General features: G+C 34.9%; 1 protein-coding gene across 3 annotated transcripts in view; it reads left to right on the forward strand.

The window, feature by feature from the left end:
• The window catches only part of IL13RA2 (interleukin 13 receptor subunit alpha 2), a 46,202-nt gene extending 26,577 nt beyond the window's left edge, over positions 1–19,625 (forward strand). The window contains exons 3-10 of one of the 3 annotated variants that reach the window (XM_067722368.1): positions 4,362–4,488; positions 6,266–6,417; positions 7,861–8,014; positions 8,543–8,663; positions 12,278–12,462; positions 13,631–13,776; positions 15,197–15,341; positions 18,706–19,625. In XM_067722368.1, coding sequence (XP_067578469.1) covers positions 4,395–4,488; positions 6,266–6,417; positions 7,861–8,014; positions 8,543–8,663; positions 12,278–12,462; positions 13,631–13,776; positions 15,197–15,341; positions 18,706–18,854 — 1,146 coding nt within the window. In that variant the 5' untranslated portion in view covers positions 4,362–4,394 and the 3' untranslated portion in view covers positions 18,855–19,625. Of the gene's footprint in view, positions 1–3,079; positions 3,183–4,361; positions 4,489–6,265; positions 6,418–7,860; positions 8,015–8,542; positions 8,664–12,277; positions 12,463–13,630; positions 13,855–15,196; positions 17,240–18,705 lie in introns of those variants that run through there. The other 2 variants (XM_067722366.1, XM_067722367.1) reach the window with 2 other exon arrangements.
• The last annotated feature ends 405 nt before the right edge of the window (positions 19,626–20,030 follow it).

The following is a 20,030-nucleotide window of genomic DNA, read 5'->3' on the forward strand; positions in this document are numbered from 1 at the left end:
TTTGTAACTTGGTCACTGCCTTTACAAACAAAACAAGAACCTGTGGCTATTTCAGATACTTTGGAAGGATCTTTTTTTTTCTTTGTCAGGCAGAGAAGGAAATTTTCTACAAAACCGTATTATGTAAGGGACTGCATTATTAGCTTTACAACATATTTCTGTTCCTTATTTCTGTTACCTTTCCTTTCAGTGTGGATTGTACCAGCAGTGGAGTCTTGTTCAAGTCACATCACCCTCTAAGCCCCAATTTTACTGATTGTAAATATGTGATACCAACATTTCATGTCTGCAGATTTGTTAAAATAATTCAATAAATTCTTGGTAAACTATAAAAAGCTAAACAAATGCAATAGATTATTATTACTAAGACAAAGACCAGTAAAGGCAGCTACTGGATCAACAAGGGTGGTAGAAGTTAGAGGTTAATAATAAGTACCTACTTATCAACTGTGCACAAGTCAAATTTGCTGAATTAGTAGGAGCAGGTGTGTAGTTTGGAGCAAGTTGTTTTCAAGTTTTTTCATAGTAACAAGGTGCTCAGAAACAAACCCCTTGCAAGTATATAGAGCAATTTACTATTCTCTTTCACTTTTACATACATTATCTCATTTAATCTTAAAACTGCCAGGCTGGTGTCATTACCTCCATTTTATAGAAGAAAACTGAGTTATAGTTTCCTTCCAAACACATTAGTGGTTGAGGCAGGGCTGAAATCCAGGTTGATATTTATACTATTGTGCCTGTATACAAGCTCCTCATCTATATATCTATTGGCTTATTCAAAGATTACTTAGTCCTGTCAACTTTTGCAACACTGCGCTGTGAGTCTAAGTTTGCTTTGGATGGCTTTTAGCCCTACCCGTAACCTCCCCTATCTTGTGACTTACAGAATCTGTATCCTGGCCCACTGGCTGTTTCAGGAATACCAATCTATTTTTTTTCAGTGTGCTTGATTATCAGACAGGAAGGGAAGTGTTAGAGTTTCAGTAACTGTCTCTCAGTTGGAGAGGGGAAGAAAAGAGGGGCTGTGATAATTGCCTGTGATAATCCATTTCTTGAGAAACTGTATTATTGGTAAGTACCTGTAGTTTCTGCAATAATGCAAGGATTATCTCAGCCAACTCTTAGAATGAAGGGATTATGTAGCATGGCTTTGAAGAGGTGGGGAAGTGAGGCTGAAACCAGGAAATAACTTTAGGCCTGCCATTCCAAAGGAGATTCTTAGTGGGAAACTGTCTAAGTAACAGTGTTGTGGGAAACTGAGTGGGTAGAAACAGGAAGCTGTCCTCCACAAGGGTTACACTTGTGTAGTGGTTATCAAGGGTTCTGATACTAGGCTGTCTGGGTTCAGATCCAAGCTTCACCATTTATAGCCTGTGGTAACTTGCAGGGAGTTGTTTAATTTCTCCTTGTCTCAGTTTCTGGTCTTTAAAATGGGAATAAAAATAGTACATACATCCAAGGCTGACCAAGTATTATATGAGATTATGCACGTAAAGGGTTTAGCACAGGCTAGTGCCTGGGATGCTGGGAAGGGTAAATAAATAGTAGGAGGTATTATTTTCATTATTACAGATGTTATGATTCATCACTTGTACCTTGTGTCTTAGACAAGATTCAGCTGGGATAGTATTTGGTAAAAAAAAAAAGTGCACAATGAAAGATTATTGAATTATTACTCTGCTAAAAATGTGATGATGATAAAACTATGTGGTGGGGTTGATGGTATGGGTGGTGACAATAGGTTGAGGAAGGTTCGCAGGGAGCCTTCTGGTAACATAGGTTCAGGACAGACTCCTTATAACAAGAAAGTTCATTTGCTAGTCAGTGGAAAGCACTTAAGAGAGCTGGTTTTCAGTCCTAGCTCTGCCCCCAATAAGTTGTGTGAGCTAGGATAACTCACTTTCCTCTCTGGGTATTTCCTCATTTTTTAAAATAAAATGACCAGATGAGTGGTTGTTAACTGTGGACTGAGGGTGGGGAGTATATCAGAAAATGTTTCAAATTTTGTATCTCTGCATTTCCATCCCCCATCTTCCCTTTGTCTTCAGATCCCTTCCCCTCTTGTGAAAAACTCTGTCCTCTGGTAACCATATAGTATACAAAATACCTCATTGCACTAGTGACAGTCCTGTAACCCACAAGCCAAAGAAAGAATTGTCTTCATGTTCATTTGGGTAAGAAAGTCTAGGTGGGACACTAAGGTTGATTCAGGAATTCCTTTTGTGGATTTCTAGGTAAGTGATTCAGGAAGCCAGCTATCCCATTTCCTACCTTTGCTTAATGTATTTGGCTAATCCAGGAAGTGCTATTTGATAGCCTGAATCAAATTTCAGTAGCCTATAAATAGAATAGAAGCAAGGTATTTTTAACTCTTAGCATTTATGCTGTACATGACACAGGGCTATGAAATATTTAAGGAAAGAACTTTAAGATCTCTCTGAGAGGGACTTCCCTGGTGGTCCAGTGGTTAAGAATCCTCCTTCCAATGCAGGGGACGTGGGTTCCATCCCTGGTCGGGGAACTAAGATCCCACATGCCCACTAAGCCCACGTGCTGCAACTACTGAGTTCGCAGCCCACAACTAGAGAGAAGCCACGTGCTGCAACAAGGAGCCCGCGTGCTGCAACTAAGACCCGATGCAGCCAAAATTAAAATAAAATAGTTATTAAAAAAAAAAAGATCTCTCTGAGAGCATTTTAAGGGAAGCCTGATTGTCTTAGTCTTTATAGGTAATATGAAAGGATTTCTCTTTGTCAGACCTATTGCCTTGGATCCAAAAGTAACCCGTCTGTTCACCTCAATCTGTAAAAGCAGCTCTATGGCAGAAATATGGCTTTCTGTTGACGAAACCTACTTACTATTTACAGATGCCTTAGAAGGCAGCAGTGGGCTGGTGGTGGGGAGGGAGGAATTGAGGAGAGAGATTCACTGGACCTCAGTAAGAGAAATGGCATCCCCTTATGAGTTTATGAGACATAGAAAAAGAAACAGCATCGTGTTGATTCAGCCTGGCTAGCTAATTGAAGGAAGACTTAAATGCTGGAGTCTCAGAGGAAAAACTTTCATAATCCTGAGTCAAACGTGTGGGATCCAGCATAGTAAGGTGGAAGTGCACTAGTCTGGGAATCTCATCTCTGTTCTACTTCCAGCTCTGTTACTAACTTGCTGTGTAATCCTGGGTAAGTCTGAGTTTTACTTCCCAATATATGAAGGAGGATTGGACTAGCATTGCCTCCAATATACTTGCTGGCTCTAACAGTTTGACCCCAAGGTTCCATTATGTAATAATCGAAGCCTACCAACATGAGAACACTACAAATGGAACAGGTAAGATGAAGAGGGTGGAGCAGGGAGAGGGTCTGTCCTGCTTAATTATTTTATGTAGGGGAAAAGAAAGGTAATCCCTGACTGTTGGGGTAAGTGACCTTTAATCCTTAACTTCCTGTGAAATTGTTGGTTTTAGGAATATAGACTCAAAGAGAAGTGTAGAACTGCAAGTAGTGATGTTTCATTGAAAGGAGAGTATTTTTTGATTGAATGGATATGTGGAGACATGAATCCTTTTAGTTTCAATCATAAACTATTAGTTTAGTTTCAATCATAAACTATTATTCTTCAATAATAAAAAGATGAATAAATTGTATTCTGTGACAGTGAAGTGCTCTTTTAAGAAAGAGGTGGTAAATTCAGATTTGTCCTTACTGTATGTGGTGTGAAAATGGTTTGGAGACAGGAAAAACTGGATAAGGAGACCCCTGATGATGAGATCCTCAATTTAGGAAGGGGAGATTGGATGGGAGAGGGAGGAGTTGAGGCAAACTCTCAGGTTTCTGCTTTGGGCAACTGGGAAGATGATGGTGCCATTTACTGATATAGGAAATAACAGGGAAGAGTAGAACGGATAGGAGAGTAGAAGATGATGATGATTTTAATATTTAAGAAGAAATGAAGCAAAGTTCTGAGTTATCTGAGGTTTTGATGTAGATTCTGAGCTTTGTCATTATTCAGATAACTTTCAAATCCTGGTCATAGCATATGATGTGTAGAAAAGTGTGTGTGTGTGTGTGTGTGTGTGTGTGTGTGTGTGTGTGTGTGTGGCGGGGGTGGGGGTTGAAGGGATATGTTTGTTTGTTTTGCTTTTTTTTTTTTTGCTCTCATAAGAAGAATGAGACTAAAATCCTCCTTTCCAATTATTTTGGTTCCAAACTTGATTTTTTTTCTGTTTAAATGGTTCAAAGGGGCACAGTTTTCACAAGTCTTGCTAGAAAGCACACAGAGAGTTCCCAAATGTATTTTTAGTCACATTTAGTCCTTTTTGAGGTTTGATAAAGTTAAACTGCTATATTTTTCCTTCTTAGAGTAGAAATTTGAAGATATTAAATCTTGGAGAAATGGCTTTCATTCATTTGGATATCAGATGCCTGTATACCCTTCTTCTTTGCACAGCATTCGGCTCTACTTTGTCTTCAAATGCTGAGATAAAAGGTAAACCAAGAATGGAGTAGTTTTAAAATTAGGGATATTAACTGCCTTTTCAACCTACCCTATGAAAAGTGCATAACAAGTAGATGACTTGTTATTGGAAATATTTCAGGGAGTCCATACACAAAAGATATGTTCTTACTAGTCAGCCTCATGTATAAGGTAACTGATGATAATAAACATTTTGTGGGATAAAAGCCAAACTAAAAGACACTTTCCATACCTTTCTGTGTAGTCTTTTCTAACAAAGAAGTTAATTATCCGAAGCCTCATTGCCTGGTACCCAACTAACTGAAAACTTTCCTTTATTACTATCCTTAACTTTTAAGACAATTAGATAAATTTTAAAAATACAGAGATTTAAAATAAAATTTTAAAATAATTACAGAATTATTAAATCATGTCTAATGAACTTTTCATTGCAGAAGGTAATTAGAACAATGCATTTAACAAAGATTTCTAATCATAAAAGTTGAAACAATAGTATTGTCATTTCATCCTCAATAGAAACCTTCTTTATTGGTTCATGCAGGTCCCATTTCAAATCATTATTTGTGCCACCGTTTCTTTCTGTTGATTCTTTTCCTCACCTCAACAAGTAATATGAAGTGAAGTATTAAAATGAACAACAGGGCAGAAATGAGAGGAAATTGTTAGCAGAAAGGCAACATGAGGACAGTACTATAGTACTAGATTTGCTAGTAGGTTTAGTAAGTTTATAGAATAATTTGTTTGTTTTTATTGCTTTTAAAATCTCCAGATGAGGGAGCCATTGCCTCCCACTGCCCCCACCCCCTCAAAATAAAACAGGCTGTTTCCTGTCACTCTACTCAGCTGCCTGCCACTTTTTCTTGAGCCCTTCCAAAGAGTGGCTCTGGTTTGCCATGTTCTACAAATACCTCTGAACTTCAGTTGACTAGAGGATTCAATTATCCTGAATGGACCAACAAGATCTGCCTGTTCTCCTAATTCTTAAGGCACTTAGCCATAGTAGTCATATTTTATATTTTCTATCCCTTTTTTCGTGTGGGCCATGATGTTATTTACATATGGTAAACACAGGATTAATACTGACTGATTCTTGCTATGAGAGAGATTTAGGTAATAAAGTGTTCCCATCCTAGACTAAATTCTTGTCTATATGACCACAGAGATAACTCCATGTTGAATTTCTTATTTCCATGAAAACTTATTACCTAGCTTGGCTAAGTCACATTTTACATATGCAATTCCTTAAAGAAGGGACAACTATGTAGCAGTAACCTAGATTTTTAAAAACAGCTTTATTGAGATACAATTTAAAGGATATAAAACTTACCCTTTTAAAGTATACTGGGCAGTGGTTTTTAGTATATTCACAAAGTTGTGTAACAGCCACAACTATCAAATTCCAGAATAGTTACATTACCACCAAAAGAAACCCCAAATCCATTCAGTAGTCACATCTCATTCTCCCCTCCCTCCAGCCCCCGGCAACCACTAATCGATTTTCTGTCCCTATGGATTTGTCTATTCTGATATTTCACATAAATGGAATCATACAATATGTGGTCTTTTGTGGCTGGCTTCTTTCACTTAGCTTAATGTTTTCAAGGTTCATTCATGTTGTAGCATGTATCAGTATTTCATTCTTTCTTATGGCTGGATAATATTCCATTGTATGGATATATCACAGTTTATCCATTCATCAGTTGATGGACATATGGAAGTAATCTAGATTTAGCAATCTTTGTCATAAGATACAGGATAAAAATTAAAATATCTTATTGATTTTTTTCAGTTAATCCTCCTCAGGATTTTGAAATAGTGGATCCTGGATATTTAGGCTATCTCTATTTGCAATGGCAACCTCCACTGTCTCTGGATAACTTTAAGGAATGCACAGTAGAATATGAATTAAAGTATCGAAACATTGGTAGTGCAAGCTGGAAGGTAAGTAAAGCATGCACTTAAGATATTGGAATGATTATTAGTTTTCTTGTGATTCCTGATGTCAGTGTCTACTTTTATTCCTGTATCTCAATAGCTATTATTAAGATATAAGCTGCATGCTAATGAGAACCTACTGTATAGCACAGGGAACTCTAACTCGCTGCTCTGTGGTGACCTAAATGGGAAGGGAATCCAGAAAAGAGGCGGTATACGTATACAGCTGAATCACTTTGCTGTACAGCAGAAACTGACACAGCAGTGTAAAGCAACTATACTCCAATAAAAAAAAAAAAAGAATATTCTTCACAGTTTCACCACATTTTCCTCCTGAGTTATCTAGGCATAAAATGGCAATTCTTTTATTTGTATTGGAAAAGAGTGGACATTTCAGTTATTTCTGAAATAGTAATTACAATGTCCATTGCATTAAATCAGCTTTTGATTGATTTATGACTCATTAAAGTATTGTATCATGGAATAAAAGTTCTTAAGAAAAAAAAATAATAAGCTGCATGCCTGCTGCTATCTCCTGTGCATCCTGCAACATCTGTTTTCACCCCACCCAGTATTAAGTCTACCATTGGAAATACAGGAAAAAAAGAAAACTTGGTCCCATAGAATACGGACTTGAAGAGTACTTACACATTTTACCATATTTCAAAGTTACTTATATACCTGTATATGGGTCTTATATATGCTGCTGGGCTATGTGAGCTTTTGCTCTGTAGGAATCAAGCCTTATTTATCTTTGTACTCTCCCTACAGAACACAGCATGGTTCTGTGCATATATTGTATTAAGTGCTCAGTGAAGGTTTACTGAATTAACTATTTACATAGTCAACAAGCATGTTTATTCAAAGATTTTGGTTGTACAAGGCATTCTGTTACCTTCCTAATTCAGCTAGGTAGTTTCAAGGGACAATTCAAATCAAACATTCATTGTGCAACTTTTTTCTCCAAACACTCCACTAGCTAGGTATCGGTAATAGAAGGATAAATGATACATGATTTTAGTCCTTCAGGAGGTCGCACTTTGTCTGGCTTTCTTCAGTTACCTCCAAGATTTTATATGATTCCTGAAGAGTTCATATGATATTTGAAATGTGATAAATTGTCATGTAATAGGCATATGGTACATGAAAATTCTCTCTCAATTTCAACTTGACGGTTATAGCTCAAAAGTTCCTCCCATAGAGCCTTTTTTTTTTTCCAGAATTTTTTTTAATGAGATGCTAAGATTCAAATGATCTCATCAAATGATATAATATGCAGAAGTGAACTCTGCCAGAAATATATCTGGGACATTTTATCAGATAATCATCAGGAATTTCTTAGATATTGGGAACTCTCCAGGGTGTTAATGACTTTTTAGCCTTATTAATGTGGCTCATGATACCATTATTGTTTTAAGCTTAACTTTGTCTCATCTTTTTATCAAACAGACCATCATTACTAAGAATCTACATTACAAAGATGGATTTGATCTTAACAAAGGTGTTGAAGCAAAGATACACACACTTCTGCTAGGGCAATGCACAAATGGATCAGAAGTTCAAAGTTCATGGTCAGAAGCTACTTATTGGATATCACCACAAGGTTAAAACAAAGCTCTCTTTTCATATTTAATACTTTCAGAACAATCTATATGGGAAGTAAGTCCCTTAACCTTTATACATCAGATGACATGTACAATTGAGAATGTGGCACAAAAGAGAATCCTTCTTAGGAGTGGGTGACTGGCCTTTTTGAATTCTTTATATCAGCAAACACATGTGGCAAAACCTACATCTTATTAGGTTAATATAGTTCCCAGTTTGGGGCTCATATTAGTAAATATGCATGTGACTATTTATGCAACTGCTCAGAGCATCCTAGAATTATTAATTTAGTACTTTTGCATATGCTTACACTAGTACCAGTAAATAAGCCCTCAAAAGTTTTTGATTTTTCATGTCCCACTTACAGTGAAGTGATTTGCAACAACTTCCTTTTGGAATATTCCTGATTATGTTGATTGCTAAATCAAGTGGAGAGGTCAAAGGAAATGAAATAAAATTGCATAGTTATTTCCCATATGATTCATCGTCATGTCTTTCAAGCATTCACAGTTTTTTCATTTCTTAGGAAATCTGGAAACTAAAATTCAGGATATGGATTGTGTATATTACAACCGGCAACATTTACTTTGCTCTTGGAAACCTGGCATGTGTGTCCATTCTGATACCAATTACAACTTGTTTTATTGGTAAGTATTTTTATAATAAGAATTCCATATTAGGAAGATATCTATCAAAATTAATTCACAGTATGAGTAACTGTATTTTCATTAAATTAAATTCATTATATCTTTTCAGAGTTGTATTTATGATGAAGTTTATTTACAATTATTTGGGATTATCAATGGGAGTAAGTAGGTTTAGGCTGTAGCTACTAGAAGGCACTCTATGGGCGATAATAAGGAATGCAGTCATTGTTTCTGTACTGGATTAAATATTTTGTATCTTTTAGATAGATGGAGTTATAACCTAAAAAGTTTTGGCATATTTCATATTCTTGCCTTTTGATCCTTTTTCTGACTTCCCTACGTTTGTTAACTGTCACTAAGGCTTTTAAACTTACAACCATCTTGAATCTTCTATCTCCTTCATTCCTTAATTTTTTCATGGTAACATTAATCACCATAATCAACAATGACACTGCCTTGCAAGGTCTCACATCTGTTCTTTACTTCCCATTTCTACTGTAAGAACTCTTCTTCAGGCTTACCTCGTTCCACACCTGGATGATTGCCATAGCCTCCCAAATGATGGTCTCTCTGCTTCTAGTCTCTCCCCTTCCTATTCATTCTACACACTGTAGCCAGATTTATCTTCCTATTCTTCTATTTTCATATGCCATTCTTTTGCTCAAAAACTTGCCGTGGCTACTCATTGCCTCCAGGATAAAGTCTAGGCCATTCAAGTCTCTGCCTCACTGCATCACTGCCTTTCCAACATTACCTTCTACTACCACCAATGTGAATGTTCTGCTCCATTTAGACCCATCTCTACATATTTTTCTATCCATGTTATGATTGATCTTTTATGCCTTTGTGTGCATTGGTACCTAGAATACCATCTGACTCTCTCTTTCACTAACCCTTATCCATCCTTCAAGACCCATTTGGTATTCAATTTCATTAACCCTTTACTGCTCACATTAGCTTCCGTTCAGTTTTTCTCTGAACTGTTACTTATTATAGTTCTTAACTACTTATTGTCTAGATGACCTTTAAATTTTTGTCTCCTTTTTCTCTTAAATTTTTAAGAGATTGGTGGGCACAAACTATTTCTGATACTTCTCTTGACCGTCTCTGCTGTGCTATGCCCATAGTAGATTATCGCTAAATAGTCATTAAATGAATGAACCAAATGATGATAATAACATCGGTAAGTTGATAGACAAGTATCAGAACTTATGCATTTTTAAATAACAGAAAAAACAAGAGAGGACAAAGCATTACTCTTTGTTGAGTCTCAGGCACAAATTATCATGGTGTTTTTCTTTAGAAAATTACAATGTATAAGCAATAAGGTATAAGCTATTAACAATCTCCTGAGTACTGGGTTCTAATCCATATTATGGCATCACTTAACTTAGTGGTCTCGGGCAAACAATTTCTTGTTTTGGGGTCTCAGTTTCCTCATCTGGAATTGGATGGGTCAATTTCTAAGTTCTAATTTATTTGTTAATTAAATAAATTCAATAAATATTAAGCAATTATTAAATGCCAGGCATTGTTCTAGATAAAAGGAAGTATGAATAAGGCAAAGTCCCTGCCCTCTTGTTCATTGTAGCTCATGTTTAACATAACTTTATCCTCACCTTAGTAAAGTAGAGAGGAATAAATATTGACATTTTAGAGACTGGAAAATAAGGGTACCGTGAGGCTTTCCACTGGCATAAAGTAAATTATGTAAAGTCCAGCCTAGAAGGCAAATATCCCAAACTCTAACCAGGTGAACTAAACCAGAGAGTACAATTTTGCAGACTTGGCCTAAAATAAATACTTGGCATAAAGTGAATTCAGTAGAGTCCTGATATTTGTACCAGCACCTTATCAGCTGCTAGATTAGCCTCATTGCAAATGGGATTTTGGCTGCTTTTAAGATAATGTCAATTTGTATTACAAGTTATTCTTTAGGAAAATAAACCAGGCATTTGTTCCTTTGGAAATCAGTAGGGAAATTCTCCCCTAATTCCCATTAGCTTTATTACTGAAAAGAGGTTAACTTTCAATGATATGGCAACATTTCTTGTCTAGGAGAATGGGAAGTTAGATATTTACTTGCCAAACAACTCCTCTTTTTCTTTTTGAGCCCCTGTTGGCTTTTCTGAGGTTTATCTCTTGATGTGTATTATATCCTCAGAGGATTTTAATTCATTTTATTAAACATAATGATATTTTGTAAGTCTGCTTTTATTTTTTGTCAAAAAATTTTCTCTTAAATTTTAAAAATTTTATATATCTTTTATATTTAATTTTTGTTTTATATTGGAGTATAGTTGATTTACAATGTTGTGTTAGTTTCAAGTGTACAGCAAAGTGATTCAGTTATACATATACATATATCCGTTCCTTTTCAGACTGTTTTTCCATATAAGTTATTACAGAATATTGAGTAGAGTTCCCTGTGCTATATAGTAGGTAATTGTTGATTTTCTATTTTATATATAGTAGTGTGCATATGTTAATCCCAAACTCCTAATTTATCCCTTCCCCCTTTGGTAACCATAAGTTTGTTTTTGAAGTCTGTGAGTCTGTTTCTGTTTTGTAAATAAGTTCATTTGTATCATTTTTTTAGATTCCACATATAAGTGATATCATATGATATTTGTCTTTCTCTGTCTGACTTACTTCACTTAGTATGATAATCTCCAGGTCCATCCATGTTGCTGCAAATGGCATTATTTCATTCTTTTTTTTTATGACTGAGTAATATTCCATTGTATATATGTACCACATCTTCTTTATCCATTCCTCTGTTGATGGACATTTAGGTTGCTTCCATGTCTTGGCTACTGTAAATAGTGCTGCTGTGAACATTGGAGTGCATGTATCTTTTTGAATTAGTTTTCTCCAGCTATATGCCTGGAGTGGGATTGCTGGATCATATGGTAGTTCTATTTTTAGTTTTTTAAAGAACCTCCATACTGTTTTCCATAGTGGTTGTACCAATTTACATTCCTACCAACAGTGTGGGAGGGTTCCCTTTACTCCACACCCTCTCCAGCATTTATTGTTTGTAGACATTTTGATGATGGCCATTCTGAGTAGTGTGGGGTGATACCTCATTGTAGTTTTGATTTGCATTTCTCTAATAATTAGCGATGTTGAGCATCTTTGCATGTGCTTTTTGGCCATCTTGTAAGTCTGCTTTTAAATCTGTTTTCTTATTAAAAAACCTGTTTTCTTCTAATAAGTTCTCCAGTACAATAGAAAAAAAGCAGTATCATTTAGGATTATCAATATAAACCCCATATTTTCTTAATAGGAATCTTATTCTTCGATTCTCAAATCCTGTTCATGAGTCAACATAACCCAAGTATATGAGTAAGAATTCTTGCCTTATATCTGAGATTTTATAAAGACTCCCACCAGATTGTAAGCTCTGTAAAATCATGGCCTATCTCTACTTTCCTTACTATTGTAGCCCTAGCACTTATCATAGGATCTGGCACATAGTTGGTGCTCAATGAGTATTGTATGTTATTAAATGATTTTTTTATTTACCTAGTATCTTACAATAATTGAAAATTGAATACCATGCTACTAGAAGATATTGGTAAACACAGTTCTTACAACACTTCTTTTCACAGGTATGAGGGCTTGGACCATGTGTTACAGTGTGCTGATTACATCAAGGCTAACGGAAAAAATATTGGATGCATATTTCCCTACTTGGAGTCATCAGACTGTAAAGATTTCTACATCTGTGTTAATGGATCATCAGAATCCCAAGTTATCAGACCCAGCTATTTCATTTTTCACCTTCAAAATATAGGTGAGGTAAACAAACAACTTCAGAATGTTTCCAGTTTAGGCCATTTACAATTGACCATGTGGAAGAGAAGAGATAGAGATAGAGATAAAGGAGATACCTACAGAAATGCAAAGCCAGAAAACTGGGGGCCAACAGAGTATGAGGAAGCACTGATTAAATATGAAAGTATGGAAGATAAGGAATTGAATGAGTATAAAGTATCATTTTCATTTAGAACTCACAATTTGTTTCCCAGCTTGAGTCTCTCTGCTATAAAGTATTTTTTTTTTTTTTTTTTTTTGTGGTACGTGGACCTCTCACTGTTGTGGCCTCTCCCGTTATGGAGCACAGGCTCCTGACGCGCAGGCTCAGCGGCCATGGCTCACGGGCCCAGCTGCTCCGCGGCATGTGGGATCTTCCCAGACCGGGGCACGAACCCGTGTCCCCTGCATCGGCAGGCGGACTCTCAACCACTGCGCCACCAGGGAAGCCCCTGCTATAAAGTATTTTTGTCCAGTGTTGGTGATGGAGTAATTATGGAATCACTTATTCCAGGCCTCAATAGGCAAATGGGTGGATATTTTCTGAGTTTGTGTTCTCAGTCCTAACAGTTATGAGAATGACAGGTTCTAGGGTCAGCCATAGCTGGGTCTGAATCTTGAATTTACCACTTTCTAGCTGTATGACTTTGGGCGAGTTACTTTTAACGTGTTTCAATTCCCTTATCAGTAAAATGAGGATAATAGAGGACCACCTCATAGATTTATTGTGAGACATGAATAAGTTTATGATGTAACATTCCTGGTTCACTGCCTGACACATCATAAGCTCTAAATAAGAATTAGCTATTAATAAAAATAGTAGTAGTAATATGTTGTGGTAGTTGTTTCTAGTGTTATAAAATGGAAAAATGACTGTAATGATTTGGATCATCTAACTTTTCTCTTGGACTTAAATGTTTGTCAATATGTGACTTATCAAAAAATGAGTTCCCCAAATAACCAGGTTTCTTAATAAACTAATCTTGGTTGGCAAGCAGCTTTGATTTTAATTCTCATTATAGTGAATAGTCTTGAGCCACCTAATTTATCCTGGAGGCTTCTGTTAGTAAGTGTCCCTAGCTTTTGATAAGGGCCACTGCTAAACTTTAATAACCTCCATGTTGAAATTATTTCCTTCTGCTTTTCAGTTAAACCTTTGCCACCAGACGACCTTAGTCTTACTGTGAAGAATTCAGAGGAAATTAACCTGAAGTGGAGCATTCCCAAAGGACCTATTCCAGCAAAGTGTTTCATTTATGAAATTGAATTCATAGAAGATGATACTGCCTGGGTGGTATGGATATTGCGTTTATTTGAGAAAATCATGAACATAGCCTTTTAAATAAAATGGCAAACATAAGAACCAAAATCAGTTGCTATCCACATGAAGAATAGAACATGACATGTACCTTAGTTTAACTTCCAGAAAACCAAATAATCAAATAATCTAGTGGACAAAAGAAAGATGCTTGCAGTCTGAAAGTATTATCAATCAGTTATACCAATTTTAAAGCTACATAGGTCCTTAGAGATAATCTAGTCACTTGTTTCCAATATTATGTCAAAAAATTAAAGTTGTCAAGCACATGCATAAGACGGATTGCGAAGAGGCCTCATGTAAAAAGAACACAAAGCAAGAAGCACAAACAAACATAAAAACCACTTCTTGAGGAGCAACTATCAGGTCAAAATCAGAATAGAGCCTGGCAGGGCTACCAGAGAATTGCTTGTAGCAGGGAAGAGAGGCTAACTGGGGAAGTAAGCCATGGTTCCAAGACTGATTACCCCCCAGCGCCAGCAATGTGATGATGCCTTTAGCCCCACTGCGTTATATGTTAATTTTATTCATTGGTTTCCAACTTAGGGAGTGGTGGAGACAAGTAGGTGAGCCATTATTTCTAATCAATTCATTTCACTTACAGATGAGAAAACTGGGAGTTGAATATATTTACAAGTCCCAAGGAAGTGAGTTGACTTACAATCAAATTACACAGCTAGAACTAGAATCCAGATCTTATTCCCAGTCCACTTTAACCTACATTACATTGTGCTGTCTCCCAAGAAAAGTTACAACAAAAGAAAAGCTGGTATTTTGGATGAGAAACACTCTTCAGCTCTTTGAGATGCAAAATTTAAGTAATCACTTCAGTGATTTTTTTTCTTTTGGTTGTTTTGAGATCATCCAGCCTTGTGTATTCTCATATTGGAAGGGGTAGTTTCATGCCAAGCCCCGAGCACTATTACACTGGTCTTATGATGATTAACCAAAATAAGAATAAGGGAAAAAAGAAGCTTTGTGTATACGAACTCTACAGTTTCCATAGAAACAACATTCACATGATGACTCTTTTTGCTAACTCAGTATATATAGCATTTTCCAATTTATGGAATCTGGGAAATTTGACACTAATCCAAAATGGGTGTCATAAGCACCAAAACTACCTAGGAATTTTGCCCTGTCACACATGCCCTTTACTACTAGTAATCCATTATCACTATAGAAAAAAATTTAAATATAAATAAAGAAGAAAAATGAAAAATAAAACACCATACAGAGAGATAACCACTGTTAGGATTTTGGTATATACCTTTCTAGTCATTTGATGCATTTCTTTCATGTAACAAAACCCACTTAGAAAATGACAAATCAAATGGGGTGTGGCTAGCTGCAGTTAGATCAAATAATGATATCTCATTTTTACCTTGGCTTTCAGACTACCACAGTTGAAAATGAAATAAACATCACAAGAATATCAAATGAAAGCCACGAATTATGCTTTTTAGTAAGGAGCAAAGTAAATATTTATTGCTCAGATGATGGAATATGGAGTGAGTGGAGTGATGAACAATGCTGGAAAGGTATAAGATAAAATAACAGTAACTAGAGTATTTCTAGCACTGTTTGAGGAAGAAGATGCCTTACTGGATGTCATAGGTCACTACAGTTCAGTGACACTGGTTATGAAGGTCATAGGGTCAAATCTTCATTATTTTTTTATTGAAGTATGAGTTATAGGTGTACAATATAGTGATTCACAATTTTTAAAGGTTATATATACTCCATTTATAGTTATTATAAAATATTGGCTATATTCCATATTTTTATAGATGTCTATAACATTAATTGAGCTGTATCTTTTCCACATTCCAAGAGTTAATAGATTCTGTTTGATTCTTCCTACTTTCATTTGACAAACTAATCTTACCTGTTTTGCCTTGATTTTACTAGTGGATTACTTTCCAGTGGTAGTCTTAGCTCCAAAGTATGGTGGCACTATTCTCGAGCTTCTTATATACTAACTAGATGTTAACCATATCTGCGTGTATTAGTACCAATTGTAGTTGTACATTTACTCTGAAGTTTTACTTACAAGTATATATGTACTTTATCAGAATCTTGACATTATTGTGTGCCTTCTTTATATGGTTTGAAAAACTATGTGCTCATTATTCAAATTTTTTATAGTCTGTGCCTTTTCCCTATTGAGAGTTAAAGGAATCCATTTATACAATTTTAGAAAGAAGGAACAATCATAAAATATGTTGACATGGTTATTGAAGAAAATATATTTAAAAAAAGAACAGTAACTAAACTATTTTGCTAACTATTGGCTAGCAAAATAATTTTCTCTCAGTGTATTTTGTAATTATGGAAGTCAAAATACTCTTGCATATAGTCTATAAACAGAGAAGATAAATTAGCAATCACCACAATCGAACATAGATTTATGGAAAATCTAATGTTCAGTTTTAACTAGTTTAAGAGTCTTGTTATAGTTCAGTCATCAACATCTTGTTTTTCTGACTGTCAGTAAAGAGAATATGCTAGTTCTTTGCGGGGAAGCCTATTTTAATCAATATTTTCCTATGCTTTCAATGTTCAAGAGAACAAATCTTAAAGCAAGGATAGGTAGCATACACTTGTTTTTGAGTGTCTGGTACTGTGCCTAATGAATATTTTTCTAATTAATATGTCATCATTAGTAAAATGAACATTCCGTTCACTTCCAACACTGATTTAAAGTGACTTATGATAAAAGACATGTTTAAATTAAATATATTTGGGATTGACGTGTACACACTGCTATATTTAAAATAGATAACCAACGAGGACCTACTGTATAGCACAGGGAACTCTGCTCAGTACTCTGTAATAACCTAAATGGGAAAAGAATTTGAAAAAGAATAGATACATGTATATGTATAACTGAATCACTTTGCTGTACACCTGAAACTAATACAACATTGTTAATCAACTAGACTCCAATATAAAATTAAAAATTAAAAAAAGAAAATAAACTTTCATAGAAGACAAAAAATAGCAATATAAACTAAAAAATCTTGAGAATGAGGCAAAATATTATTGTACTTCACAGTATACTGGCTTTATCAATAGAAAATATTAATAGTTGTTTGAAATTGAAGGAGATTAACTCAGCATTGTTCTTTCACATAAAGGTATATAAATACATATACAGATATAGATGCAAACATAATGGCATTTCTATCAATCATCTCCTTTTATGTTGTTCCATTATAATAGAATTTGTGTTTGACTGTAATCTCCCTATTAATATAGTGGTATCATTGTTCTCTTTCATACACGAAATATTTATTAAGCACTTACTATGTGTCAGACTCTTTCAGGCACTGGAGATATAGCAGTAAAAAAAAAATCCTTGTCCTCATGGAATTTATATTTTATTCCCAAGTTGAGTAGAGATAGACAATAAATAAAGAAGCCAAATATATCATATAATCAGGGCCATGGAGAAAAAATAGGAAGAGAGAGGAAGAACTCAATTAACTAAAGATATATGGAATCAGAAAGAATACTTACTTGTACTGTTTTTCATTTTTGTCACTAATATAAAAAATCTGGAGACTCTGTGGAACTGACATTGAGAAAGTCATGCCCTGAATTATATCTTGTTATTATTCAGTGCATGGTTTAAAGTAGATATGGTGAGTTTTTAGGCATATCCTCAAAATATACATCCTTTTATGTATTTTATATGCAATCTTTTTTTTTAAATTGAAGAATAGTTGATTTACAATGTTATTTTTTTGTTTTTTGTTTTTTTAATTTTTTTAAATATACACTTAACCATGTTATTTATGACAGATTTCTTTTGCCTTGATGGGTATCTCTTGGTAGAATCTTAATAAATTTCAGATTAGGAACAACGACTTTCCTGAGATGCATGTGGTCTTTAGTTCTTTTGGACATTTCTTATTGGATGTTTTAAGTTATAGAAAAATAGCACAATAATTTTTTTTGGAAATGACTATAAGATTAACTCTACTGAAACTTCACAAAAGAAGCCTGTTTTCCCACTGTTAATTTTGCATGCCAAAAAACTTACGTTATTAGTCATTTCTCTGGATTATATCGTTGCAATTCTTAACTGAACTGAGCCTATGAATTTGGTAATTTTCTAGTAGAAAATAAGATCCCAAGGGAATAGGACAAAGAAAAATGTGGGGTTGGAGGTAGGTTTGAGTATAGATATAGGCCTAGGATTCAAAGTGTTCCATAGTATTTCAAGACATGTGGGAGATACTAGTTTTAGAAGGACAAGCTTTGTGTACTTTTTAAGTTTATCTAGTGATTGCTCATTTCTTGCTATGCAGACGAACCATTAAAACTTCATCCCTAAAAAAAGAAAAGAAAAAAAAGAAGAGAAAAACCTCATCTCTTTAGGATCCAGAATGTGAGGCAACTTTAAAAACATGACCTTTAAAGACTAGCTCCATTATTTGCACTGAGACTTTTATTGAAGACCTGCTTTCACTCACTACATCATTGTATGATATAATGTAAACATTTGAGTTATTGAGAGTTAAGAGATACATACACAAGACATGTTTATCTAATCACTTGGCTAATGTTTTATCGTTTTGTTATTATGAAAAATTCGCAAGGTCAAATTTTAAACAAAATCATATAAGAAAATAAGAATGGGGCTTTAGGTAGTTATTTTTCTAAGCAAAATAAAGAGCTGTCACAGTTCAGTAAAGTAGTACAGCAAAAAAGTGCACAAATGAAAGGAATGCTGTTCTCAAGCATCACTATGGTATCTAGGTACTGGCAAATATGGCAGAAGTTGCCAAGTTTGACTCAGTTCTTCACCATTTACTAGTTTACTTATAAAATAATTCAGTTTTTAAAATAATTGTACACATCTAACCCTTCCCCCCTTTTTGGTGATTTTAATCCTAGGTAACACATGGAAGGAAACCTTAATATTTTTCATGATACCATTGGCTTTTGTCTCATTACTTGTTTTGTTAATAACTTGCCTTATTTTGTATAAGCAAAAAAGTTTGCTGAAAACGGTAAGTTGTGTGACATTACAATGTTTAGTCTGAGATAGTAGATAAAAAATATTTTGCATTTAGAACTGATGGGCCTACATTTTATAATTTTGCCTGTACACTGTGAGTGTTCATTGATGTTGTATAGACTATGATAATGTCTTCAGGGAAAGTACAGTAATTTAAAAAATCAACCCTAAAAAGCTACGTTTTGGGGTGGATTTACTTTTGAATGGAATATAAGAATAATGTTGTAGAACATGAAACACTATTTACCTCTAGATAAAGGAAAAATATGAGAATTACAGGAGAAAAACAGGATTGGGGAAAGGAAAGAGTGACTTAAAATGGACATAGACTGAGATATACTACTAGTGTGCCACAGGCAAAAGATCACAAAGATTAAAAAAACTTGGTGCGTACCCTCCAAGAGCTCACACTCTAGTTGGAGGAGCTAGAATCTATACAAAAAAATATAACCTTCATTATGAGCTGATTTTATCTGATTGCTTTTTGAGTTATACAGATAATGCTATAGAATTTCAGAAGATGGAGGGACCACTATGGGTTGGTGAGCTTTAAGGAGGAAGTGTGACTTGGAGAAAAAAAATATCTTAATGCCAGGTCTTTTAAAGATAAAGAGAACTGTGAATGTGTGTGAAATGTTTTGCTTTATTTCTCTGCTGAATGCTTTTTTGTCTATTTCTCTGAGTTATTAATCTAAGTGAAATAGTTTGTGTTATTAATGACTGTTAATAATGGAGCTCTTTCTTAATTTCAGATTTTTCATACCAAAAAAGAAGCTTCTTCTAATCAGGTGATACAGTGCTGACTCAGTAAATTCCAGGGTTATGGCCAAATGTTAAACAAGAGTCTTATCAAACTGAATTTTTTCCCCAAATGTTGAATAAATCTTATCTTGAAAGCATTGTTGTATTTAAATAAGCATTAGATTATTAAAATCCTCAACTAGTAGCAAATTATCTGAATCCTATTAACAGATTTTTTTTCTTGTTAAAAAACAAAGTTCAACCAATTAAATTGACAATCTAATTGGCTTTATTAGATGATTGTGAATCAGGCAGTATCCCATCTAGCAAGTAGAAGGGTGCTCTGAGGGGTTGTACAAAATAAAAGGTTTTTATAGGAAGAAGGATGGGACAAGGTCCTATTAGCAAAAGAAAAAAGAAAAGATTATTTTTAGACCAAGACATCTTTTCTGAGGGGGAA

Source organism: Pseudorca crassidens, chromosome X, assembly GCF_039906515.1.
Source record: "Pseudorca crassidens isolate mPseCra1 chromosome X, mPseCra1.hap1, whole genome shotgun sequence".
Classification (NCBI taxonomy): Eukaryota; Metazoa; Chordata; class Mammalia; order Artiodactyla; family Delphinidae; genus Pseudorca; species Pseudorca crassidens.